This window comes from Papio anubis, chromosome 4, assembly GCF_008728515.1.
Source record: "Papio anubis isolate 15944 chromosome 4, Panubis1.0, whole genome shotgun sequence".
Taxonomy (NCBI): domain Eukaryota; kingdom Metazoa; phylum Chordata; class Mammalia; order Primates; family Cercopithecidae; genus Papio; species Papio anubis.
Genome location: NC_044979.1, coordinates 139,944,924 through 139,972,532, shown reverse-complemented (window position 1 = coordinate 139,972,532; position 27,609 = coordinate 139,944,924). Strand labels below are relative to the sequence as shown.

At 45.1% G+C, this 27,609-nt stretch overlaps 1 protein-coding gene across 2 annotated transcripts in view; it reads left to right on the top strand.

Moving 5' to 3' along the window:
• Positions 1-423: 423 nt before the first annotated feature.
• The window catches only part of ZKSCAN1 (zinc finger with KRAB and SCAN domains 1), a 29,717-nt gene continuing 2,531 nt past the window's right edge, over positions 424-27,609 (top strand). Inside the window, exons 1-6 of one of the 2 annotated variants that reach the window (XM_017956209.3) lie at positions 424-578; positions 8,619-9,132; positions 9,351-9,504; positions 15,186-15,277; positions 15,574-15,700; positions 18,928-23,743. In XM_017956209.3, the coding sequence (XP_017811698.1) occupies positions 8,707-9,132; positions 9,351-9,504; positions 15,186-15,277; positions 15,574-15,700; positions 18,928-19,820 (1,692 nt within the window). In that variant the 5' untranslated portion in view covers positions 424-578; positions 8,619-8,706 and the 3' untranslated portion in view covers positions 19,821-23,743. Of the gene's footprint in view, positions 579-8,618; positions 9,133-9,350; positions 9,505-15,185; positions 15,278-15,573; positions 15,701-18,927; positions 23,744-27,609 lie in introns of those variants that run through there. The other variant, XM_021935166.2, reaches the window with a different exon arrangement.

Here is a 27,609-nt window from a genome sequence, read left to right as displayed (position 1 = left end):
TGGCAGCTTTGGGAAACCAGCCACCCTTGGCTTCACTTTGATCTTCCTCTGTCTACACCCTTGTTTCATTTCCTCTGCCACAGACGTTCAATTACCAGCTACTATTATTGCTTGATAATAACTATAATTACTACAAGGACTGCCTGAGATGAAAAAGACAGGTGAAATCGAACTTTCACATGGACTCGTGTCTGAGCTGGGGAGACTGTTTGAGTTTGAGTCAGGGAAAGCCTCAAACCCCCCCCCCCACCCGCTCCCGTTGGTCCCCGCATTAACTGGGGGCGAACAAGGACCAGACCCTCCAAGCTGGAAGCTTGAAAACTCAAGGTCAAGCGCCTTGTCCAGCGATTCGGAAACCGAGATGCAAAGTCCTCCCGCGCTCCTAGAGAGGACCCGGAAGCGCGGCGCGGTCCCGGAAGACGAGGTGCTGACACACTTCCGGCCTTTGTGACTCATTGTGTCTGTGTCGAGGCGTCGGGAGGGCCTAAATCCGAGTGCGGTGCCCTTCGGCCGGCCTGAGCCCCAGAGTCAGCTCCCCTTTCTCGCCCAGCGCCCCCAGGCCGCTCCCGGGGCTCACGGTGAGACTTGGGGCCGGCCTCTGGGGTGGGCGGGCGGGGCCGCAAGGGTGTGTGCGCGAGGGTGGGCTCCGCAGCTGCGGCCCTGGGACCCCCTCCAGGCGGCCCCGGTGTTGTGAGAAGAGAGTCCATGCCCCTGCCTCCTGGCCGGGCCCGGCCGTAGGAAGCATCGCTGTCCTTGGGAGACGTCTCCACCCCACCTCCGGGACCAGGCTGGGAGGGGGCGAGGGTTTCAGTGGCCGAGGGTGCCCGGAGACGTGGGGAGAAGCCGTCTGCGGGACCCTCTCCCGCAGTGTCGTCATCGCCCTTTGACATTTCTGCAAAGCGGGTCGCGAGCGAACCGACCCCGGTCTTGATTTTTCTGCTCTCCTTTCGTCGCCATTTGCTTTGATTCCGGTGAGGTGTTTTTTTCCCCCTTGGTTCCTTCGGGACCTTGAGGTGAAATGAGCGGAAGGATGAGAGATGGACACATTTTGAGGTGCCGCATACGTTTCCAGACCTGCCTTTCCTCCTCCTGCCCTCATCACTGAGCGGTGATTAAACAGTATTTGAAGCCTAGTCATAGTGGATAAAGAAGTGATTGGGATCTAGTAGAGATTATATACACCCCACTCTTTCAGCTTGATGGAATGCTTTGAAGGCTTTGGAAAAGATCTGTCCGGGACGTTGGGTGGATTTTTCAATTCTGGATAGTTGCTCTGTTTGACATGGAGTGGGATGAGAAGTGGAGGGAATTTGTGGAAATTGCACTGTGTCACTAGGAGACTGATTAGCTGAGTGACCTTGGATAAGACGAGACACACTAAGTCTTAATTTCGCCGTCAATAAAACTAACTGGATTTTCTCGAAAGGCCCTTCCGACTTCGAAATGATTTGGTCAATGTAATTGAAAAATTAACTACAGTTTAGCTTGACACTCCTCCGTCCCTCCCCTCCCTTTCCTGCAGTGCCCCCGGTACACAATAAGATACTTTCATTATAGAGAGTGGCTGTTCCATGGCCTGCGACCAAAGAAAGCATTTATTGTACGGGCCAGTGCTAGGCGGATTGGAGGCGGTCAATAAATACTTGTTGAATTGAATTGTGGAGAATTCATTGTAACCACATCAACAAAGCACTGTTAGTATATATGCTGAACAAATGTGGGGAAATCGCTGTGTTACATAGGTAACCATGGTGATTTGCCCCAGAATGTGTATCCAGGTTTGTATCTTCTCTAAATTACCATATAAGATTCTTGTTTATTTCAGGCAGTTTTCACCACTCTTAAAATACTAACAGGGAAGCTAGCTACTTAGTCTTTTGCTCATTCTCGATTTAAAAGCATTTAAAATACAGATAAATCTAACATTTTCATTCTGTGGGAGTATCAATATTCTTTGAATAACTACATGTCTTTTAAGGTAACTTTTTCATATTAAAACATTTGATAGCTCTTTAAAAAAAATGAGTGTAAAGGGCAAAGGGCAATTTATTTAAACTTTTTTTTTTCTTTTTTTTTTTTTTTTTGAGACAGAGTCTTGCTCTGTCCCCCAGGCTAGAGTGCAGTGGTGCAATCTCGGCTCACTGCAACCTCTGCCTCCCGAATTCAAGCAATCCTCCTGCCTCAGCCTCCCGAATAGCTGGGACTACAGGCATGTGCCACAAGGCCTGGCTGATTTTTGTGTTTTTAGTAGAGACAGAGTTTAGCCATGTTGGCCAGGCTGGTCTCGAACTCCTGATCTCAGGCAATCTGCCCACCTTGGCTTCCCAAAGTGCTGGGATTACAGGCGTGACCCACCGTGTGCCCAGCCTTTATTTACACTTTCAACACTATGCCCTGGAAAAATACTGGGCTGTTTAGAAAACAGCCTTTGAGCCTGTAACTTCAAGCCCTTGTTTAAGAAAATCATTTCTGTTTATCCTAGGTGAGAACTGGGGTATCCTTAGCTGCTGGGGGTAATTTTATTTAAAGTGGATGGTATGTCAGTATGGTTTTCAGCCCATATTGACCCAGAGGTAGTTTCCTACTATCTGGAACCCCCACCCTACCCCCATTTGACTGATAAGGATACAAAATGCCAGAGAAGTTAAATACCTCACTCAGGGATGTGCCACTTATTGTGGGAGACTAGAATTCAGTTATTGACGCCTGTGCAGCTTTCACTATTACCGAAGTTGTCCCATTGCTTAATCTGAAAATTGGAATGTGCAGGCTGAAAATTGGAATGTACAGTTACATCTTTTAAGCTTATTGAAAAAAATTAAGACATTTCTGTAGTGCCTAGTAAATGCCAGGCACTATTTTAAGTGCTTTATATCTATTACCTCATTTAATCCTCACAGCAACTCTATGGGACAAATGCTGATTTTTACTCCCATTATACAGATGAGGAAACTGACGCATAGAGAGGTTAACTTGTTGACTTGCCTAAGGTCGTCAACTAGTAAGGGGTGGAGCAGCTTTAATGCTAACCTGAAACTCATCCAGCTAGCCCATGGAACAAATTTGAGGGCAACATTGAATGTAGAATGAACGGGCTTTTAAAAAATAGTAACATTGGGCCAGGCACGGTGGCTCAAGCCTGTAATCACAGCACTTTGGGAGACTGAGGCGGGCGGATCATGAGGTCAGGAGATCGAGACCATCCTGGCTAATATGGTGAAACCCCATCCCTACTAAAAATACAAAAAAAAAAAAAAAATTGGCCGGGCGCAGTGGCTCACACCTGTAATCCCAGCACTTTGGGAGGCACGAGGTCAGAAGATCGAGACCATCCTGGCTAACATGGTAAAACCTCGTCTCTACTAAAAATACAAAAAAATTAGCTGGGCATGGTGGTGGGCGCCTGTAGTCCCAGCTACTCAGGAGGCTGAGGCAGGAGAATGGCATGAACCTGGAAGGTGGAGCTTACAGTGAGCCGAGATCAGGCCACTGCACTCCAGCCTGGGTAACAGAGCAAGACTCCATCTCAAAAAAAAAAAAAAGTAACATTGTCAATTCAGTCAAGGGTATTTTTAAAACAGGCTTGCAAGGAATCATGCTAAGTGGTCTAAGAAGTACAAAGAGGCATGCTCTTGATAATCTAGTTGAGGAAGAAGGTAAGAAAAATTAGAGAGAAAGAAACACCGTGAGAAATTACCTAGCAAATGTTTGGTGAAGAGTATTAGGGCATTTTAGAGACAGTAGAGAAGACTCTGTTCTCAGATCATCTGGCAAACGTAAGATAAAACCCAGCCTTTCCACTGCTGTGATGGGTCTTCCCTGGACCCCAGAGTAGGAGCAGAGAGATACTGAGGGTGAGGATGACGACCTATCCCAGTTGGGGGCAGAGGGAATGTGCCAATATCCGTGTCTATTTCCCCCGGACTCATATCCTCCTTAGAGTTGTGTCCTGTTGATTCCCACTGACCCAAGAAATGTTCTACTCAATAGCTGAGGCAGGATAAAACTTGCACAGAAGTAGGGATTTCTGGTGGCTGGACTCGCTGTCACACTAGTTCTGCTCAGTTACCATGTTTGAAGATCCCACCTGGTTATGTTGTACACAGTCCCCACTTGAATCTTCGGCTGTGTCTCCTCCCTTTCCCAGGAAGGGCTTCAGTCACATAGTGACCCTCCAGTGAAAACTGGGTGGTAGATGAGCCCCGTTCCTGAGTGATTTTTTATTTTTTTTCTTCAAGAAAGAGTCTCGCTCTGTCATCCAGGCTGGAGTGCAGTGGCACGATCTCGGTTCACTGCAGCCTCCATCTCCCAGGTTCAAGTGATTCTCCTGCCTCAGCCTCCCGAGTAGCTGAGCTTAACAGGCATGTGCCACGCACCCAGCTATTTTTTCTATTTTTAGTAGAGACGGGGTTTCTCCATGTTGGCCAGGCTGGCCTCAAGCTCCTGAGCCCAGGTGATCCACTCTCCTGGGCCTCCCAAAGTGCTGGGATTACAGGCGTGAGCCACCGCACCTGGCCCTGATTGATTCTTCATTGTCAGCTTCATAGGCCTTCATTTTAGGATCTGTATACCCCACATGTTAGGTACAAGATAAATTTTGTATCATGGTTAAAGAGTTTAAATTGGGGAGTCACTTTTATTTCAAATTCTGCCTCTACTATGTACTTGCTGGGTGACCTTGGGTAGGTTATTTAATGGCAGTATATCTCATTTATTTTTATTATTATTATTTTTTTTTGAGATGGAGTCTCGCTCTGTTGACCAGGCTGGAGTGCAATGGTGCAATCTCGACTCAGTGCAGCCTCTGCCTCCCAGGTTCAAGTGACTCTCCTGCCTCAGCCTCCCAAGTAGCTGGGACTACAGGCGTGCACCACCACACCTGGCTAATTTTTGTATTTTTAGTAAAGACAGGGTTTCTTTATGTTATTCAGGCTGGTCGTGAACTCCTGACCTCAGGTTATCTACCTGCCTTGGCCTCCCAAAGTGCTGGGATGACAGGCATGAGCCACTGCGTTGAGCCTCTCAGTTCTTTACATAGTGAGATAAGTGTAGCTACCTCCTAAGATTGTTATGTGGTCAAGTGAAAATGCTTAAATATCTGGTACCTAGAAAGCACTCAGGAAACGTTAGCTCTTACTGTTATACTTATGAGAGGGTTGTTGAACAGTGAGGAGAGGCAAGTGGTGTTTTAGCTTAGCTTTAAAGGATAAATAGGATTTGAAAAGGCAGAGAGGACTCGGTGGGAAGTCCCAGGCGTGGAGTGTGATGTGAGGAAAGGATGGCATATGTAGGAAATACTTCCTACAAGGCATATGTAGGAAATACTGATGAGAGTGCTTTTGTTGCATAGCGAAGGTTTATGGGGGGATTGATGGGAAAAGAAGCTTGAGGGGAAGTTGGGACCGGGCACTGGAGAATATTGACTACAAGGCCATAGAGTTTTAGAAAGAATAATCTGAGAGGTGGATCGTGGTAGAGAAGGGAGAAAATGAAGGCAGGGAGCCAAAGAAAGGAAGCTGGACTTCATGGAACTAGATAAAAAAAAAATAAGTATGGCCTGTAATCCCAGCACTTTGGGAGGCCGAGGCAGGTGGATCACTTGAGGCCAGGAATTTGAGACCAGCCTGGCCAACATGATGAAACCCTGTCTCTACTAAAAGTACAAAAATTAGCCGGGCATGGTGGTTAGTGCATGTAATCCCAGCTACTCGGGAGGCTGAGGCAGGAGAATCACTTGAACCCAAGAGGTGGAGGTTGCGGTGAGCTGAAATCATGCCATTGCACTCCAGCCTGGGCGATAAAGCAAGACTCCGTTAAAAAAAAAAAAAAAAAAAGAAGATTATTTTTGTGCTGTTATATGTACACAATCCCCTTTTCACCAAAATTAAGAATATGGTTAGTGAGAGCCATATAACTAAAAATGCTTTTGCTAGTTTAAAACTCTTGGTTTAACTCATCATGATAAAGCAGTCGAATTGTCTGTTTCTGAAACTTCAATTTGATGCTTAGTTTTGATGGCTGTAGAGGTGAAAAAGATAAATTCAGAAAGATTTGTAGCTTCAGATGGAAGAATCAGTGTCAGTTCTGCTTAGTAACTTGTGATTGATCCAACCCATCAAACATGCTAAATTTTTGTTGTTGAAATTCAAAGAGTATATTCTTACAAACTAATCAGGCGGTGGCATTTTATATTTTTAACAAATAGGCTTAAGACCCACCTGAAATTCTTCATTTGAAAGATTTTTAAACAGGTTAGAAAATATTTCCTAGTCTCACTATGTTGCCCAGGCTGGAGTGCAGTGGCACGATCTCAGCTTACTGCAACCTCGACCTCCTGGGTTCAAGTGATTCTCCTGCCTCAGCCTCTCAAATAGCTGGGGTTACAGGCACCTGCCACCATGCCCAGTTAATTTTTTGTATTTTTAGTAGAGACGAGGTTTCACGATGATGGCCAGGCTGGTCTTGAACTCCTGACCGCAGGTGACCCCCACTCCCCTGCCTCAGCCTCCCAAAGTGCTGGGATTATAGGCATGAGCCACTTCACCCAGTCCCAAGTTCCTAAAATGTGAACATAGATGGGTTTTTCCTGGATACTTGATATCATTTTTGGCAGTTAAATTACATAACAATGGAACCATTTCATACAGCTGTTCTTGTAATTGCTCTTTCTTCACACTTTTTTTTTAAAGAAGCTACTTTCTAACTCATTGGTGACTTTTTCTTTGATTTAGATTGACATTGGTTTTTACCTCCTAATGTGGCCAAAACGTTGCTCTAGATAGAAGCTTCATCTATGCCATTTTCTTGTTGTTCACGTCTGTTTATATTACTAGTATGTCCTGCAATTGCGGTTTCTCTACAAGAATCTTTTTTTTTTTTTTTTTCTTTTCCTAATAGGGCCTTGCTCTGTCACCCAGGCTGGAATGCAGTGGCGTCATCTTAGCTGACTGCAATCTCAAACTTCTGGTCTCACGCAATCCTCCCATCTTAGCCTCCTGAGTAGCTGTGACTGCAGACACGGTCCCCATGCCCAGCTAATTTGTTTTCTTTTTCACAGAGACAGGGTCTTGCTGTGTTGCCCAGGCTGGTCTCAAACTCCTGGCCTCAAGCATCCTCCTGCCTCATCCTCCCAAAGGGCTGGAATTATAGGCATGAGCCACCACATCTGGCCACAAGAATCTTTAAAGCTGCTTGTCTCTTTTATGAGAGTAAGATTAGTTAAAGGTGGATTTTTTTTTTCTTTTTTCTTGTTTTGAGACAGAGTCTCGCTCTGTGGCCAGGACGGAGTGCAGTGGCACGATCTTGGCTCACTGCAACCTCAGCCTCCGGGGTTCAAGTGATTATCCTTCCTCAGCCTCCCAAGTAGCTGGGACTACAGGTGTGCGCCACCATGCCCAGCTAATTTTTGTATTTTTAGTAGAGACAGGGTTTCACCATGTTCACCAGGATGGTCTCAATCTCCTGACCTTGTGATCCACCCGCCTTGGGCTCCCAAAGTGCTGGGATTAACAGGCGTGAGCCACCGCGCCTGGCCAAAGCTAGATTTAGAAATCCATTATTTCACATAACTGGTCTCAGATAAACCGGGCTACATCACAGTGTCTAAAATGAACAACACCTGTGACAGGTCAGCACAGACTAAGTAAGAGTATTAGTGTCAATTTCTATGTTAAATATGGCTTAATTTCTCTCACTTTTAAGATACAGACATTCTGATTATTTTCTTTCTGTATCCCTTGCAGATCATCTTGTATTTTGGAAACCACAATTTAGACTGCCCAAGGCACCCATAAAAATAGTAAAAGTAGCTGGATGGTACAAAAGTAGGTCCCAGGGCTTCAAATTTGGTTGAATATTGACTCCAGTAGTAGGCAGCCACCTGCTACTGAGCAAACCTAACCCCAGTTATGTCATCTGTAAAATGGCACTTAACAGTTTGGCCGACCTGCTAGGGCTGTTGTGGGGACAAAAGAAGATGGTGCATGTACTGCTTTAAGCCTGGCACCTGGCACTCTGTTAACATTCAGCTCTCTGGGCTGGGCACTGTCAATGCTCTGTTTCATAACCTGCTGTCCACCTGCAGGTAAATCACTCTGACTCCAGGCAAACACCCTGAGGGTGGAGTTGGCCTGTTGGAGGTTTCTGTTTGCAATTCTTGATATATGAAGTGACAATGGAGACTGTAGTTTTTTCCTCTATTTTTTAGGATTTTTTTTTTTTTTTTTGACAGAGTTTAACTTCTTGTCTCCCAGGCAGGGAATACAGTGGCATAATCTCGGCTCACTACAACCTCTGCCTCCTGGGTTCAAGCAATTCTCCTGCCTCAGCTTCCCGAGTAGCTGGGATTACAGGCACCCGCCACCACACCCGGCTAAGTTTTGTATTTTTAGTAGAGATGGAGTTTCACCATGTTGGCCAGGCTGGTCTCGAACTCCTGACCTCAGGTGATCCGCCTGCCTCGGCCTCCCAGAGTGCTGGGATTACAGGCGTGAGCCACCACCCCTGGCCTCAGGAGTGTTCTGATAGTGCTTCAATGTGCTGCCTCCTATGAAGTGTTAGCAGCACAGATCACTTTTTGTAAAGGTACGTACTAATGACTTTTTTTGTTTATACTTCAGGAATAGTACAGAAACACATCATAAAACCTCCCAGGACATAAAGGTGAGCACAGACCCTGTTTGGATCAAGTCAGTTCCTGGAGCCTGAATGATGACTGCTGAATCACGGGAAGCCACGGGTCTATCCCCACAGGCTGCACAGGAGAAGGATGGTATCGTAATAGTGAAGGTGGAAGAGGAAGATGAGGAAGACCACGTGTGGGGGCAGGATTCTAGCCTACAGGACACGCCTCCTCCAGACCCGGAGATATTCCGTCAACGCTTCAGGCGCTTCTGTTACCAGAACACTTTTGGACCCCGAGAGGCTCTCAGTCGACTGAAGGAACTTTGTCATCAGTGGCTGCGGCCAGAAATCAATACCAAGGAGCAGATCCTGGAGCTGCTGGTGCTGGAGCAGTTTCTTTCCATCCTGCCCAAGGAGCTCCAGGTCTGGCTGCAGGAATACCGCCCCGATAGTGGAGAGGAGGCTGTGACCCTTCTAGAAGACTTGGAGCTTGATTTATCAGGACAACAGGTAAAAAGAGGTGAAACCTGTTATGTGTGAGCAGGGCACAGACATTGAAAGTGGAGCCAAAAATATTGGCAGTCTTTAGGTCATTAGGTGGTTACTCTGTCTAAAAAATGTTCTGTCTTTCTCCCTGCATCCACTGGCATACTCATGGTCTGTTTTTAAATATTGTAGTTCACATTTACAGAGTGATTTACCCACAAGCCCAACCTGTCTGTCTTCAGGTCCCAGGTCAAGTTCATGGACCTGAGATGCTCGCAAGGGGGATGGTGCCTCTGGATCCAGTTCAGGAGTCCTCGAGCTTTGACCTTCATCACGAGGCCACCCAGTCCCACTTCAAACATTCATCTCGGAAACCCCGCCTCTTACAGTCACGAGGTAAGAAGCAAGGTTTCATTTGGGGGAAGGGAAATGATTCAGGACGAGAGTCTTCTTTGTGCTGCTGAGTGCCTGTGATGAAGAAGCACGTTAGGCCTGGGCAACATAGCGAGACCCTATCTCTACAAAAAATAGAAAAATCGGCCAGGTGCAGTGGCTCATGCCTGTAGTCTCAGCACTTTGAGAGGCCAAGGTGGGCGGATCACAAGGTCAAGAGATCGAGACCATCCTGGCCAACATGGGGAAACCCCGTCTCTACTAAAAATACAAAAAATTAGCCGGGCGTGGTGGCGGACGCCTGTAATCCTCAGGAGGCTGAGGCAGGAGCATGGCGTGAATCTGGAGGTGGAACTTGCAATGAGCCGAGATCGCACCACTGCACTCCAGCCTGGGTGACAGAGTGAGACTCTGTCTCTCAAAAAAAAAAAATAGAAAAATTAGCCGGGTATGGTGACACACACCTGTGATTCCAGCTACTCAGGAGGCTGAGGTGGGAGGATTGCTTGAGCCCAGGAGGTTGAGGCTGCAGTGAGCTGTAATCACGCCACTGTACTCCAACCTGGGCAACAGAGCAAGGACCCTGTCTCAAAAGCTACTTACAGAAAAGAATTAGCCTGGGCATGGTAGCTCACACCTGTAATCCTAGCACTTTGGGAGGCTGAGGCGGGCAGATCACTTGAGGTTAAGAGTTTGAGACCAGCCTGACCAACATGGTGAAACCCTGTCTCTACTAAAAATATGAAAATTAGCCAGGCATGTTGGTGCATGCCTATAATCCCAGCTACTCGGAGGCTAAGGCAGGAGAATCACTTGAACCCAGGAGGTAGAAGTTGCAGTGAACCGAGAACACACCACTGAGCTCTAGCCTGGGTGATAGAGTGAGACTCTGTCTTATAAATTAATTAATTAATTAAAAATTTTTTTAAAATGAAAAAAGCTACATGCTTGTTTTTTGTTGTTAGTTATTCTATATTGTTGTCATTATTCCCAAATATTGGGGAAAATGCAACTTACAGACCAATCTCAGGAGTTAAGTTACTACGAAGGCAAATGAACTATGCATAATGAACCTAGTAGGCATTATTTATTGAATTATCAGCATTCCAGGTGTCCAGCACATTTTTAATAGGAAAGTTTTGGGAACAGATGTCATTATTTCCAGCCTAGGTTTTAAAGCACTCTAGTATGTCATAAATTATCTTCAAAAGGATCATAAATCTTGTTTAAAGATCTATTTTATTTAAAATATATAAAAATAATCACTGCACTCCAGCCTGGGTGACAGAGTGAGATTCTGTCTCAAAAAAAAAAAAAAAAACAAAACTATAGCGTCAGTCTTTTCTAGGTTATTTTCAGAAATTTCAAACAATGGGAAAGAATGAAAAAACTTTTGAGGGGAGTTGAGGAGCACGAAAAAAGATCATTTCACAGTCTTTTTTTTTTTTTTTTTTGAGACGGAGTCTCGCTCTGTCACCCGGGCTGGAGTGCAGTGGCACCATCTCAGCTCACTACAAGCTCCGCCTCCCGGGTTTACGCCATTCTCCTGCCTCAGCCTCCCGAGTAGCTGGGACTACAGGCGCCCGCCACCTCGCCTGGCTAGCTTTTTGTATTTTTTCGTAGAGACGGGGTTTCACTGTGTTAGCCAGGATGGTCTCGATCTCCTGACCTCGTGATCCGCCTGCCTCGGCCTCCCAAAGTGCTGGGATTACAGGCTTGAGCCACCGCGCCCGGCCCACAGTCTTATAAATAAAAAGTCATGTTGTTTTTTCCCTTTGATGGAAAAATGTAATATCTTTATCTAATTTTAAAATCAAAGTGTGTGCATAGAATGTCTGTAAAAACAAGGAAATGCTAAAAGTACAGTCATTTATCACTTAATGGCAGGGATATGTTATGGTAAGTGCAATGTGAAGTGATTTTGTTATGCGAACATCATAAAGTATACTTACACAAACCTGGATGGTCTAGCCTACTGCACACCTAGGCTACAGACCTGTACAGTATGTTACTGTACTAAACACTGTAGGGAATTTAACACAGTGGTAAGTATTTGTGTATCTAAACATAGAAAAAGTAAAAACCGAGTATAAAAGATTTTTAGTCCTGGCACGGTGGCTTACGCTTGTAATCCCAGCACTTTGGGAGGCCGAGGTGGGTGGATCACTTGAGGTTAGGAGTTTGTGACCAGCCTGGCCAACAGGGTAAAACCCGGTCTCTACTGAAAATACAAAAATTGGCTGAGCACAGTGGCTCACACCTATAATCCCAGCGCTTTGGGAGGCCAAGGCAGGTGGATCACTTGAGGTCAAGAGTTCGAGACCAGCCTGACCAACATGGAGAAACCCCGTCTTTACTAAAAATACAAAATTAGCCAGGCATGATGGCAGATGCCTGTAATCCCAGCTACTTGGGAGGCTGAGGCAGGAGAATCACTTGAACCCGGGCAGCAGAGGTTGCAGTGAGCTGAGATCGCGCCATCATCACGCCATCGAACTCTAGCCTGAGCAACAAGAGCGAAACTAGTCTCAAAAAAAAAAAATATATATATATATATATACACACACCTGTATGGAACATTTATCTGTGAACAGAGCTTGCAGGACCGGAAGTTGCTCTGGATGAGTCAGTGAGTGGTGAGTGAATGTGAAAGCCTAGGACATTACACTACCGTAGACTCTAGAAACACTGTACACTTAGGCTACACTGAATTTATCTCAAAAATTTTTGTTTCTTCAATTTCTAAAAATATGAAAATCAGCCAGGTATGGTGGCTCATGGCTTAATCCAGCACTTTGGGAGGCCAAGGCGGACGGATCAGTTGAGACCAGGAGTCTGAGACTGGTCTGGCCAACATAGTGAAACTCCATCTCTACAAAATACAAAAAATTAGCCAGGCGTGGTGGTGCACGCCTGTAATTCCAGTTACTCAGGAGACTGAGGCACAAGAATCACTTGAACGTGGTAGGCAGAGGTTGCGGTGAGCCGAGATTGCACCACTGCACTGCAGCCTGGGTGACAGAGTGAGACTCTGTCTCAGAAAAATAAATAAATAAATAAATAAAAATTAGCTTACTGTAACTTTTTTACTTTATGAACTTTTTGGGTTTTTTTTTAACTTTTTGACTGTTGTAATAACACATAACTCAAAACACAAACATGTTGCACAGCTGTACAAAAACATTTTTTATTCTCCTACAAGGGTTTTTCTAGTTAAAAAAATTTTATTTTATACTTTTTAAACTTTTTTGTTAAAAATTCATACACACTCCAATCTGGGAAACAGAGCAAAAGTCCATCTCAAAAAAGAAAAAAAAAAAAAGGCCAGGCGCAGTGGCTCATGCCTCTAATCCCAGCACTTTGGGAGGCCAAGGTAGGCGAATCACTTGAGGTTAGGAGTTCGAGACTAGCCTGGCCAACATGGCGAAACTCTGTCTCTACTAAAAATACAAAAATTAGCTGGTTTTGGTGGCATACACCTATAATCACAGCTACTCAAGAGGCTGAGGCACAAGAACGCTTGAACCCGGGAGGCAGAGCTTGCAGTGAGCCGAGATTGCATCACTGCACTCCAGCCTGGGCGACAGAGTGAGACTCCGTCTCAAAAACAAAACAAAACAAAAAAACACGCACCATGATGTTTAACTCCACCACTGTTGATGTCCTTATAAGTTTTCTCCACACTCCACAAGCAGAAGTCACAGGGGGGTGACCTCAGGAAACTGGAGAGGATATTCATGGTCTTAAGCACTTGATTATAGAGTTTAGGTTGCCAGAGTAACAATTTCAAAGACCCTGGCACACACAGTTACTCTTTAGTAAATAGTTCTTAAATGAACTGAGACATGTACATTTATTCTCAATTTCCTCTTTGTCTTGTTTTTCAGAGTGTTTCCTAACTCTCAGAAGGTTAAAAAATTAAGTACTTGGGACCAGGCACAGTGACTCATGCCTGTAGTCCCAGCACTTTGGGAGGCTGAGGCGGGCAGATCATAAGGTCAAGAGATGGAGACCATCCTGGCCAACATGGTGAAACCCCATCTCTACTAAAAATACAAAAATTATCTGAGCATGGTGGCAGATGCCTGTAGTCCCAGCTACTCGGGAGGCTGAGGCAGGAGAATCGCTTGAACTCAGGAGGTGGAGGTTGCAGTGAGCCAAGATCGCACCACTGCATGCCAGCCTGGGTGATAGAATGAAACTCCGTCTCAAAAAAAAAAAAAAAAAAACCATACTTGGTTGGGTGCGATGGCTTACATCTGTAATCTCAGCATTTTGGGAGACCAAGGTGGGAGGATCACTTGAGCCCAGGAGGTCAAGGCTGCAGTGAGACATGTTTGAGCACTGCATTCCAACCTGGGTGACAGCCCATTTTATTATTGTATGGTTTGAAATAGGTACAAAGTTTGGTCATTCCGTTTCAAATTCATTTCTCAAATATACTTGTATCTCACTAACATCATCTGTCTACCAGTAATATTTCCAAATCTAATAGTACTTGGCAAGAGGTGGGGAGGGGGTTACAATTTAAAATTTTCCTAATTCTTACGCATCACAGTTATTGTGATCATATGCTAATGTTAAACTTTTGTCTCTTAGCATTTGAACCATGCATACATCTTATCAAAAAACAAAACAAACAAACAAAAAAAACCAGTATTTATTGTGGCCAAGTGAGGGAGAAAAGTAGAGGGACAAAAAGTGGCAAAAACTTAGCCAGAGGTGGCCGGACGCAGTGGCTAACACTTGTAATCCCAGCACTTTGGGAGGCCGAGGTGGGCAGATCACCTAAGGTCAGGAGTTTGAGACCAGCCTGACCAACATGGAGGAACCCCGCCCCTACTAAAAATACAAAATTAGCCAGGCATGGTGGCGCATGCCTGTAGTCCCAGCTACTCTGGAGGCTGAGGCAGGAGAATCTCTTGAACCCGGGAGCCGAAGGTTGCAGTGAGCTGAGATCGCATAATTGCACTCCAGCCTGGGCAACAAGGACAAAAGTCTGTCTCAAAAAAAAAAAGAAACCTAGAGCTAAGGAGACCTCCTTACTTCCCTCCCTTTCTGGATATTGCTACTAAAGTGTTTTTTTTTGGCAGGGGGTTTTCATTGAGTCATTGAGACGGGGTCTCACTCTGTCATCCAGGCTGGAGTGCGTGATCATAGCTCACTGCAGCCTCGACCCCTTGGACTCAAGCGATCCTCCCGCCTCAGCAGCTACTGAAGATTTTAAAGCTGTGTTGTGTTTTCTACAAGTGTAGACATAAATGGGATGCTCATATCCTGGTATCGTTCCTTGGACTGGAGGAAATTAGGAGCCAGACTTGAGTCATGGGCTGAAGGTACCCACTTTCATAGCTGAGAATAGGAACCTGGGTTCCCATCCTGGCTCTGCCACTGGGAATATGACATTAGGGAAGTCATTTGCACTCTCAAAGACTCAGTTTCCCCTTCTTTAAAATAAAAGGGTTGGACCAGGTGATTAGGACCTTTTTATGACTCCTGGTCAGGAGTAGAGGTCTTGGGAAAACTGAGGCCCCGTGTTCTCTCATTTGTGTTGTCTGGAATTCTCTGTTTGGGACCTAAACATTGAACAGTGGCTGGTGCAGGAAGGAATGTGCCCCGAGCCCTTCCTTGAGCAAGGCTCAGAGCAGAGCTGATTTACTCACAGCCCCTTTTTCCTCCCCCAGCTCTTCCTGCTGCCCATGTTCCTGCTCCCCCTCATGAGGGTAGTCCCAGAGACCAAGGGATGGCATCTGCACTATTCACAGCGGATTCCCAGGTGAGTTGTGGCCCCTCTGCTCTCCTGAGTCCCCAGCATCTGCCTCTGTTCCTGAGCTCTCTTGGTGGTCTCCACAGGCCACTCTGGATGCCCCTGCTCTCAAAGAAGCCCGAACCCTGTCCCCTCCTTTTAGCATCTTTCTACCACAAACTTCCCCCCACGCCCAGGTTCTGGCCACCCTTTTCTTCCCAGCATCCTGTAGCTTTGCAGCCACCTCTGTTCCTGACTCCAGGTTTGAGCAATGGGATTGTCCCTGAGTTTGGGGGGAAATGACTGTTTGTCTCCTGTTATTTCAGGCAATGGTGAAGATTGAGGACATGGCTGTGTCCCTCATTCTGGAGGAATGGGGATGTCAGAATCTGGCTCGGAGGAATCTCAGCAGGGACCACAGGCAGGAGAATTATGGGAGCACATTTCCCCAGGGTAAGACGGATGCAGGCTTACTGTCTGGTAAGATGGTTTTGTCTCTGTGTGTTAGCTGTGGAATCTCTGATGTGTTCAACTGGGTGTTGGTGAGGAGTTAGAGACTACCTACCCCGCCGCTTTTTTTTTTTTTGAGATGGAGTCTCACTCTGCCGCCCAGGCTGGAGTGCAGTGGCCAGATCTCAACTCACTGCAAGCTCCGCCTCCTGGGTTTACGCCATTCTCCTGCCTCAGCCTCCCGAGTAGCTGGGACTACAGGCGCCCGCCACCTCACCCGGCTAGTTTTTTGTATTTTTAGTAGAGACGGGGTTTCACCTTGTTAGCCAGGATGGTCTCGATCTCCTGACCTCGTGATCTGCCCGTCTCGGCCTCCCAAAGTGCTGGGATTACAGGCTTGAGCCACCATGCCCGGCCCCTACCCCCTTTTTTAGACCAGATGGAGAGTGAGAATGTTTGTGTTCATTTAACTCCAAAAGCATGGTACTGTGACCCTGATTCCAGGTGGGTTTTTTATCGCTAGGTAGTTTTCGCTCTTTAGAATCAGAAATAATTGCATTCCAAGTCCTCACCTCTTCAGCCACTCAGTTGCCTGGAAGGCAGTTCTGCTCCGTTCCCATGGATTACAGTTTAGGTGTCTCTGTCGGGGGAATATCTCTTTCCTAGCAGAGATGACCAGGCGAACTGATCATCCGTCTAATCCCAATCCATTGTCCTGGTACCACATTCCCGAAACTACCAAGCATCCTTCTGTTGGCTTTCTGGCTTCTTCCATCCTGTGTGATTAGTGTGATTCCAATACACTGCTTTGTATAATTCCACGAACTTGCACCTGGACTGTCCTTGTGATGAGGATTCCCAGCTTCCAAACTTAATGGTGATTTTCTATGAAGAGCTCTGGGTCCTGGATGTGTAGTAAGAACAAGGAAGTTCAAGGGGCATCAGCCAGATAAGACAAGGTGACACTGTTGGCAGACATTTCCATTTGTCTCTGCTGGATCTTAACCCCTCAGGACAGTGCTGCAAGGAAGCCCTCACGTGAGTACAGTAATAGGGAGGTCCGCAGCAAGCTTCTACCTGGAGAGGGCAAAGGGAGTGTGAATACAGCGTGAACATGAAGGATGTTACTAATGAAACATCAAGTTCTGTTTTTGATCAGGCATACATGGGGCTTATAATTTCTCTTGGTACTTGCTCTTTGTGCTGGATGAATTTTTTTTTTTTTTTTTTTGAGACAGGGTCTTGCTGTTTCCCAGGCTGGCATGCAGTGCTGCGATCACAGCTTGCTGCAGCCTTGACCTCCCAGGGTCAAGCAATCCTCCCACCTCATCTTCCCAAGTAGCTGGGACTACAGGCATGCATCACCATGCCCAGCTAATTTTTGCCTTTTTTGTAGAGAAGAGGTTTCGCCATGTTGCCTAGGCTGGTCTGAAACCCTTGGGCTAAAGCGATCCACCTGTCTCCGCTTCCCGGAGTTCTGGGATTTAACAGGATCAAGCCACTGCACCTGGTCTCCAGCATTGTTTTCTGTTTCTTTTTCATTCTTAGTTATTCTGTGTCAGTCAGTGAAGGGTTTAGTTATTTATACTAATGTTGTAACCACCTTTTTCACCTACTCCTCTGTTACTTGAGCACTGTCAGCTCTGTGCTCCTCTCCCTGGTGGAGAGAAACTATTCCATGTGTCTGACGGTTCCTGTAGCCTGCCAGGTTCAAAACAAGTTCCTTGGCCAGGCACACCGGCTCACACCTGTAATCCCAATACTTGAGGAGGCTGTGGCAGGAGGATTGCTTGAAGCCAGGAGTTCAGGACCAGCATGGGCAATATAGCAAGACCACTGTCTCTACAAAAAATTTTAAAAATTAGCCAGGCAGGGTGGTGCAGGCCTGTAGTGCCAGCTGCTTGGGAGTCTGAGGCAGGAGGATCACTTGAGCCCAGGAGATTGAGGCTGCAGTGAGCTGTGCTCATGCCACTGTACTCCAGCCTGGGTGATAGAACAAGACCCTGTCTGAAAAACAAAAAAAAAAACAAAACAAAGTTTCTTGACCAGGCACGGTGGCTCAAGCCTGTAATCCCAGCACTTTGGGAGGCCGAGACCATCCTGGCTAACACGGTGAAACCCCGTCTCTATTAAAAAAATACAAAAAAACTAGCCAGGCGTGGTGGCGGGCGCCTGTAGTCCCAGCTACTCGGGAGGCTGAGGCAGGAGAATGGCGTAAACCCGGGAGGCGGAGCTTGCAGTGAGCTGAGATCTGGCCACTGCACTCCAGCCTGGGCGACAGAGCGAGACTCCGTCTCAAAAAAAAAAAAAACAAAGTTTCTTGTTTGCCTGTTAATCATCAGCTTGTTGATAGAAAACTCACAGAACTGGAGAAATATTTACTTTTCCTTTTTAAACTGTATTCCTTTCTGCTAATACCACTAATCATTTTCTATGAAAGACCTGTTCTTTTTTTGAACTTATGAATACTTGTTAGAAATGGAACATGATGTTTTAAATGTATACATAAACCTTCCAGTTAATTATCAGGTGATCCAGTGGTAGACCTGTGACCTCTGAAGGCTCCTGCTTCTCTTCCCTTCCCTCCTGCCATGACTTGTTCTCTTCCCTCTACTCATTCCCCTTGTGTCTGTTTCTTCCCGTCCTCTCCCCATGTTCCCTCTGTTGTCATTTCCCCTTACTCTCCACTCTTTACCTGCACTCTCATTTTCCAGATTTTTGTTGTTCCAAAATTAGAACAACAGATCTTCCTGTTGTCCCAGTTTTTCCCCTTGTTTTTCTCCTATTTTACTCCAATTAATATTGTGAAGTCAGGCCGGGTGCAGTGGCTCACGCCTGTAATCCCATCACTTTGGGAAGCCAAAGCAGGCGGATCACCTGAGGTCAGCAGTTTGAGAGCAGCCTGGCCAACATGGTGAAACCCCGTGTCTACTGAAAAAATACAAAAGTTACCTGGGCGTGGTAGCATGCACCTGCAGTCCCAGCTGCTTGGGAGGCTGAGGCAGGAGAATCGCTTGAACCCGGGAGGCGGAGGTTGCAGTGAACCGAGATTGCGCCACTGCTCTCCAGCCTGGGTGACAGAGCGAGACTCTGTCTCAAAAGAAGTAAAAATAAAAATATTGCAAAATCATTTTGCAGCCGTGTAGAAGCTTCCCAGGAAACTGTCACTTGATCCACCTGTATATTGAAAAGAAAAAGGTGCGATTTGAATTTTCTATGTATTGTGTCAGGTGGTGAAAACAGGAATGAGAACGAGGAGTCAACCTCAAAGGCTGAAACCACAGAAGATTCGGCATCACGTGGGGAGACAGCAGGAAGATTCCAGAAAGAGTTTGGAGAGAAACGTGACCAGGAGGGCAAAACAGGAGAAAGACAGCAGAAAATCCCTGAGGAGAAAACCGGGAAAGAGAAGAGAGATTCAGGGCCAGCTACAGGAAAGGACAAAAAAACCACCCCAGGAGAGAGAGGTCCAAGGGAGAAGGGGAAAGGATTGGGAAGAAGCTTCAGTCTGAGCTCCAACTTCACCACCCCTGAAGAAGTTCCCACAGGAACAAAGTCTCACAGATGCGATGAATGTGGTAAATGCTTCACGCGAAGTTCAAGCCTTATCCGCCATAAAATCATCCACACTGGAGAAAAGCCCTATGAATGTAGTGAGTGTGGGAAAGCCTTCAGTCTTAACTCCAACCTTGTCCTGCATCAGAGGATCCACACAGGAGAGAAACCTCATGAATGTAACGAGTGTGGCAAGGCCTTCAGCCACAGTTCCAATCTCATCCTCCATCAGCGCATCCACTCTGGAGAGAAACCTTATGAATGTAATGAGTGCGGGAAGGCCTTCAGCCAGAGCTCAGACCTCACCAAGCATCAGAGAATCCACACAGGGGAGAAACCCTATGAATGTAGTGAATGTGGAAAAGCTTTCAACCGAAACTCGTACCTGATTTTGCATCGGAGAATTCACACTCGAGAAAAGCCCTACAAGTGCACTAAGTGTGGCAAGGCCTTCACCCGCAGCTCCACCCTCACTCTGCATCACAGAATCCATGCCAGAGAGCGAGCCTCTGAGTACAGCCCAGCCTCCCTTGATGCATTTGGCGCATTCCTGAAAAGTTGTGTGTAAAGGAAGAATTTGTCATCGAGCCATTTCCCCCTTTTGTTTCTAAAATTATTTCAGAGATGTGTGCCCTTGGAGGGAAAAAGAAATACAGCCTCCACGGATTAAAAAAGAAAAATCACACTTAAGGATCCTTCGAGTCACAGCAGCAGTGTTCTGCCTTTATGTAGTAGTTTGGCATATAATCCCTCTACACAGCCCCTGCAGGGAGAAGCTTATCTTACGGATAATCCACGTGAGATTTCCACACAAGATAAAAGCACATGCAGAGTGAAATGTCCAGCTTTTCAGTAATGAGGATACCTTTAAGGCACTCTTGGACTCTCGGCAACCACAACATAATAGTTCAAAGATCAAGATTGGCTCCACGAATGTGATACGGAGGTTAGGATGCTACTTGCTGCAGACAAACCCTACTTTGGCCAACATCCTGCTTATTCCTCAAAAAAGAAGGACAGTGAAAACAAAAACAACATTGGGACATGCTGCTCAAGCTAGTTATATATACAATATGTTATATATATGATCACTGGTAGCCTACCAAAGCTGTAGAAATCTAGGACTGTGCTAATCAGTATCAAACCAAAGATTTCTATCTCTTCCCGAAAGAGAGGGTATGTGCACCAGTCTACAGTTCCAAAGGACTGCAACAAATGTAGATGGTTCTATCCTCATCCCTGAGATCAGTTCGATTGAAATGGCAACAACAACTCAAAATACACCTCTCCCTTCTTGAAATCCCTAAAGCACTGTCGCACTCCTAAATGCGTTTCTCCACAAGTTAGCACTTGATTGTATACTGCCTTTTAATCCTTCGTTGTTTCATGTATGAAGTTTTTAACCACCCCCCCACCCCCAAAAAAGATTAAGTTGTCAAGGGATATATTTCTATCCCTGCCAGCACAGTGCTGGACACAGTGAGTGCTGAACACCTAAGAGGCACTCATTCAGACTGACTTCTACAGGACCTCTACGTCTGTGATAAAGGTCTGTGAATCATGAGTTCCTGAAATATGGTAGCCTGGCCCAGCTTCTCAAGAGGACCTTCATAGCCACAAGGCATGCTAAACCTCTAGGGTCTGATGCTATTTTTGTTCCAAATATAAACGAAAGGCACTAGTCAGCCGCCTGCATAGACTTTCTAAACAGATCAGTGAGTAAATACCATGGAATGTCAGAAATGACTTTATCATCGTCATCTTGAAGAAAAATATGAACACTGATGAAGGTCTTTTTTTTTTTTTTTTTTTACATCTTTCTGTGGCAAAGCTCTTAGAATTCTTTTCAGTTAGCCGCTGAACAGGATGATGACTTGGGGATTTTCTGAATCATTTGTAACTTAGATACTGGAGTTCAGAAGATGTGATTTTTGTTGCTTTTCAGAAAAAGGAACATGGTAGGGAGTGTTTTTTCCCACGCTTTTCCAGTAACTTTGCAAAAGCATTAGTTGTTTACTGGCAATTACTAAATATACATTGTTGCTCTGAGAAACTCAGCAGTGTACTGAGATGTGGCTGGTTGTGTCACCGTCATAGTGCACAGTGACTTTTCTGTTTCTTGTCACTAAAGACTGAGGTGAGGTTATGAGACTTTCACTGGTCCCATCGTCTGTGCGCAGGGTGCAGCTGGCTACCTAGAAGCTGATGGCAGGAGACTGTTTCACACACAGGAGATTGTGAGCTGTGTAGGTAGTCATCGCCCCTCGAGTAGGACAAGGGTCCTACCCAAGGCTAGGACAGCCCTGCGGAAACAGAAACGTAGACTGAGAACAAACCTCCAGACTATCAGTGTGACCTTCCCATAACAAGAGAACACCATTTATAGTTTGAGACTTTCCCTTGAGAAATTTATACTAAAACTATTACTCATCAATCATTCACTGATCAGCAGCTAAAGTCCGTGAGACCAAATGGTTTTATATGGAACCAACGAAGTGGGAGCTAAAACTCTGCACAGTGGTCATTCTTTGGCCTCTCCTTGGCTTTATGACTTAAACCAACCACAACTTCCCCATAGCTTCTAGGCAGTTTCGTCAGCATTACTTGGGAAAACGTTGTTGCAAGTCAACCAGTCACCAGGATATTTCTACCCATGCAATGGAAGAAAAACCTGTTACTCCAGAAAAGTATATCTAAGTAACTTTTTATAGTAAAATGGAGGCAGAAAATATCTTAAGGATTTTCTTCAAAGAATAAGCCACAGCAGTGGTTATGTAGAAAACTGCTGGTGCTTTTGAGCAAGGACTTTTGCCCTCTAGAAAGCAACTGAGGCCAGGCGTGGTGGCTCACGCCTGTAATCCCAGCACTTTGGGAGGCTGAGGCGTGTGGATCACCTGAGGTCAGGAGTTTTGAGACCAGCCTGGCCAACGTGGTGAAAGCCCGTCTCTACTAAAAATACAAAAATTAGCTGGGCGTGGTGGCGGGCGCCTGTAATCCCAGCTACTTGGGAGGCTGAGGCGGGAGAATCACTTGAACCCAGGAGGCAGAGGTTGCAGTGAGCCAAGATTTCGCCACTGCATTCCAGCATGGGTGACGAGCAAAACTCCGTCTCAGAAAAAAAGGAAAGAAACTGGAAGTGAGGTGTGGAACTCTGGGCAATGACCCAAGCACTTATTTTTTAAGAGAGAAAGGACTTTGGTCATGTTTACATTGGCCTTTTTTTTTTTTTTTTTCCTTCAGCCACAACTACATGCTGATATAAATCAGCCATCATTTTTTAGTTTTGTTTTTAAATGAAGGTTAAATGTGACCTGTGCCCTCACATTTAATTCCGTTTCATGGGGACATCTTCCTGACTTTGTTGGATAGCTGCCACTAGGGTTGCTTTGGATCTTCAGCACATGCTCTCCTTGAAGCAGCTATTTGAAGATGTGTTTTCTGAGGAAAACAGGCTACAACTGTTGATTAAAACCACTTGCAGTGCATTTGTTTATCAGATGCTCAGTGCAAAGTGTAATTGGGTCATGGTCAAAAACGCTTGCAACATCTAATTGGCATTCAAGATAGTCATTCAAAAGTTCTTGGCCCACTGAAGTCTAATAACAGTTGAAACATTCTGCAGCTAACCATTAGCATGCTAGTTGTCCTAATGGAAATTTTTGAAGAGTTTTTCAGTATATAACCTACCTTTGCCAGGAAGAGAAGTCAAATCCTCAGGTTGTTGGGTATTTGTTTCTACTCCAGCCTGGCAGGCAAGGCTAAAACCTTAGAATATCGATGTATGAGACATCTTGATATGTAAAGCACTTATTATTAAAGGCATAAAAGTCAAACTACTAAATATGTGTAGAGAGATTGACATGTGGTACGTGGGACAGTTCACATAGACATCAGAGAATTTATTCCAGAAAGGAACCTCCTGAATGTGATGAATATGGCAAAGCCTTTAATCACATCTCAGCCCTTAGCATCAGAAAGCTTACACTGTAAATAAACGATGAATATTATATGTGAGGAAAATTTTCATGTATAGCACTCATTGCTTCAGACAGAAAATTCCGTCAGTATGTTCCAATAATCATGTGATGAATTTGAGAAACATTGCAAGAGGGAGCTCAATCTTGGCCGGGCGCGGTGGCTCACCCCTGTAATCCCAGCACTTTGGGAGGCCGAGGCGTGCGGATCATGAAGTCAGTAGTTCGAGACCAGCCTGGTCAACATGGTGAAACCCTGTCTCTACTAAAAATACAAAAAAAATTAGCTGGGCGTGGTGGTGCGCGCCTGTAGTCCCAGCTACTCGGGAGGCTGAGACAGGAGAATTACTTGAACCTGGGAGGCAGAGGTTGCAGTGAGCCGAGATCGCGCCACTGTGCTCCAGCCTGGGTGACAGAGCGAGACTCCGTATCAAAAAAAAAAAAAAAGGGAGCTCAATCTTAACTGCAGAGAATCTACAGATGAAAAAAAAAATGTGGGGAAATGCTTTAAAAAAAATAACAAAATGTGCAACTTCTTAGAAAAATTGTTAATGTTAGATACTTCTTTATATTTTATATGACCATAATGTCCATGTGTGTTTTGTACCTTCAGTCTGTTATTGTTCTGTGTATTACCTGTAAGCAGATTCTGTATTTTATTTTAGCCTACTTGACAGAACACATCACTCAGAAAAAGTGAAGTTTCGGAGCAAACAGTGAAGAAATCAAGTGTGGTTGTAGACAAAATGTCGGTTCACAGAACAGAGCAGCAGGGAGATGAAGGGAAAAGCTTCATAGTTCGGTGCTTATCACATCAAGAGATTGGTAAATTTCTGAGGAAAGACAGGCTAATGGGGCACTGAAATGGAACAACTCCTTTAAACATGTGCAGCCTTTTGAGTTTTTCCTCAAAACCAAGAAGTTGACCTCTGAGCTGTCAGGTGACCATTGTGTGCAAAGGGGATGGATTCTCTTGTCAGTAGAGGGTCTTCTGCATGAAGCGAGAGCAGGAAGTGTACTGGAATCACCAATTGGGACTGCTTCAGCTGACCAGGTTCTCTAAACCGTAGTCATGCTTTCCCACTAACTCACTCTTAAATCCTTATGCTTAGAAAATTGGGGAAAAGGTGGGCACAGTGGCTCAGGCCTGTAATCCCAGCACTTTGGAGGCTGAAGTGGGTGGATCACGAGGTCACGAGATCGGACTATCGTGGCTAACATGGTGAAACTTCGTCTCTACTAAAAGTACAAAAAATTAGCCGGGCGTGGTGGCAGGCACCTGTAGTCCCATCTACTTGGGAGGCTGAGGCAGGAGAATCGCTTGAACCCAGGAGATGGAGGCTGCAGTGAGCCAAGACGGTGCCACTGCACTCCAGCCTGGGCGACAGAGAGAGACTCCATCTCAAAAAAAAAAAAAAAAGGTATAGAACTGGCCGGGCATGGTGGCTCACTCCTGTAATTTCAGCACTTTAGGAGGCCGAGGCGGGTGGATCACTTGAGGTCAGGAGTTTGAGACCAGCCTGGCCAACGTGGTGAAAGCCCATCTCTACTAAAAATACAAAAATTAGCCGGGAATGGTCGCGGGCACCTGTAGTCCCAGCTACTCGGGAGGCTGAGGCAGGAGAATCACCTGAATCTGGGAGGCAGAGTTTGCAGTGAGCCAAGATTGCACCACTGCACTCCAGCCTGGGTGACAGAGTGAGACTCTCTGTCTCAAAAAAAAAAAAAAAAAAAAAAAAACAGAGAAAAGGAAAGACAATTGGGGATAGGAGAGCAGCAAGGTGGGCTTTCCCCGGAATTGTGTGCAGATGCATCCAGTCGCGGCATTGCAGGAAGTCTGTCTGATGAAGCTTGGGAAGCATTTTGCAATATTCCCTTTGTGTTCCTGTGTTCCCTGCTCCCACTTTTCTTCCCCTGGTCTGTGATTATTAGGAGAGAGGTTTTGTGAAGACTCGTTGCTGTGAAAGCATCTTTTTTTAAATTTTTGTCCTAGAGTCAGTCACTTTTATTCCAGGTGGTCATGCTGACCTACTTATCCAAAACCAGCTAACCAGGTTCATCCTACCATCCTCATGGAAGACTCTGTGTATGAATTGGAATAACCGTACTGAAATACACTCAAACAGTGCCAGCAGTACTTCCCGGGGGGGCCTGTCATCCTCATGGAAGACTCTGTGTATGAATTGGAATAACAGTGCTGAAATACACTCAAACAGTGCCAGCAATACTTCTCGGGGAGGGTATATTTCTCTGTATGCTACTCTGAGCAACTTCTCAGAAATACGAGGGGGCTGAGGTTTTCCCATCTGGGAAATCGGGTGAAAGTCTGCAGATTGTTAAATATAGTATCAGAGAAAAAGAAAAGTCAGTGATAGAAATAGATCATTTCGTAGACATTAGGGTAGATTTTTATTTCAACTACTACTGGAGAATTTAATAAAAAGCATTATTGTTTGAAAAGTTTTTCTAACATAGATTTAGGGATTTTTTTTTTTTTTTTTAGAATGGACACACTACTGTACATTTAAAAGCAGTTATTTTGCTATTCAGATTAATTTTTTATTATCTGAAAATGAGATTATCTGTTTTACTTTTCAAAGTTTTGTGAAACAAACTTGAAGTTATAGGGAGGTAAGCCATCTCCAAGTCTGCAGGTCAAATAAAAGTTTGGAAAATACTTTTGACATCCCACAATCCAGAATGTCTTAACACGAGATTTGAATTTCACGATGTGTGGTTCCATCTAATAGCAGACACCACCCCGATCTCATGTTTTCCTGTTACCCTAAAACAGTGGGAGGAAACTGGGTGTTTGGTAGACTTCTAAATCATGGTCTCCGACGACTTGAATCTGAGATTCTCACCTCCATTTACTAAAGAATCATGACTTAACTCAAACTGCACAGTAATCAAACTGCACAGTAATCAGTAAAGTGAATACGTCTTTAAAATGGAATTGTCTCCCTTCAGCAACCACTCATTAAGGAGTGAGACTGAGTATTTTAAGATAGAAAGATCTGTGAGTGATTGAAGGGTGATATTTTAAAACTTGGATTTCATTCCAGTGTCAGGTTTTGAGTTTTAAGTTCCTTTGGTCTGGGGAAGGGTCCAGGCAGCCACAGTTGCCCTAAATCACCATCATTTAGTCTTCCAGCAAGGTTAAGTGCGGTGCGGAAGGAGAAGGGGGACGAGGACGGTAACAGCCCCGTACTCTGTGCTGAGAAAGAGTAATTAGGAGACCTGAAGAGGGGCCGAGGAAAGGCTGTTGGAGCGTGCCGGGGTTGATACCCGAGCACCTTCCCCTCACCTCAACCAGGGAAGAGCATCTGGCTGCTTTTTAAAGTTTTTAGTCTGCCCTCGCAAGGACAAAGCATGTTAGATTAGAGATGCTTCTGCTGATTGCAGGGGTTCTTATTTGAGAACATATATGAGGGGGGTGGGGTGGGAGGAGACAGGTTGTGGTTATGCAGGAAAATCTTGTCCTAAAAATATATGAGTTTGGGGGTAAGGGGTGGGATAGCCAAGCAAAATCGGTATTTTAAAATGAGCATATGTATTTTTATTAACTTTTAGTTAAATACAGATTTTACAACGAGGTCAGCATAAGCCTACATCTATATAGAGAGCTAACTCAGGCATTGTCTTGTTTATTTGTAGACTGAATTAAAAACAACCTGTCCTGTTTTGTCAGTTCCCAGCTTCTTCGTTTAGAATAAATTAGACCAAAAGAAGAAACGTACTTGTCTCTGTATAACCGCAGAATGAAGTTACTGTTGTTAAAACTGGATTTTTTACTTTACTAGGTTCCGAAGAGTCCAGATGCTTGGTTAGATGTTCAATATGTGATTTTTTTTAATTGAGTTTGTTCATTTAAAATCCTCCTTAACATTTCTAGAAAGACTTCTTTCAATAAATAATGGAATCTTAGAGGAAAAGTGATTTTTTAAAAGCTAGGAAACTCCTCCACTAAAAGTAACCATTGGAAACCTCGATTGAGGGCTAAAGTTTTAATCGTAAGAGAAATGGCAGCATAATGAAATATGTACACATGCATAGTGGTCCATTTTAGGAGGCCAGTGGTGTCTGATAAAGAAATGTTAGTGAGGTTGGGGAAGGAAATTGTGGGGATTTGTAATCTCTTTACGTTGTTTCTCTTCTGAGTCATGGTAAAACAATAAATTATCTTCTCTAGGTGGCAGTGCTTGTGCTGGTTTGTTTTTTGTTTTTGTCATCCTTGGTTGCATAAATACACATTGGGGGCGAAGAAAAAAAGTATTTCAAAGTTAAAAGACTGGAGCTGCAACCCACAGACAAAATTCTCATGCAAAACTATTTGTTTACTTTATAAACCAAAATTAAATTTCAAAGGCCTCCCAGTCACCT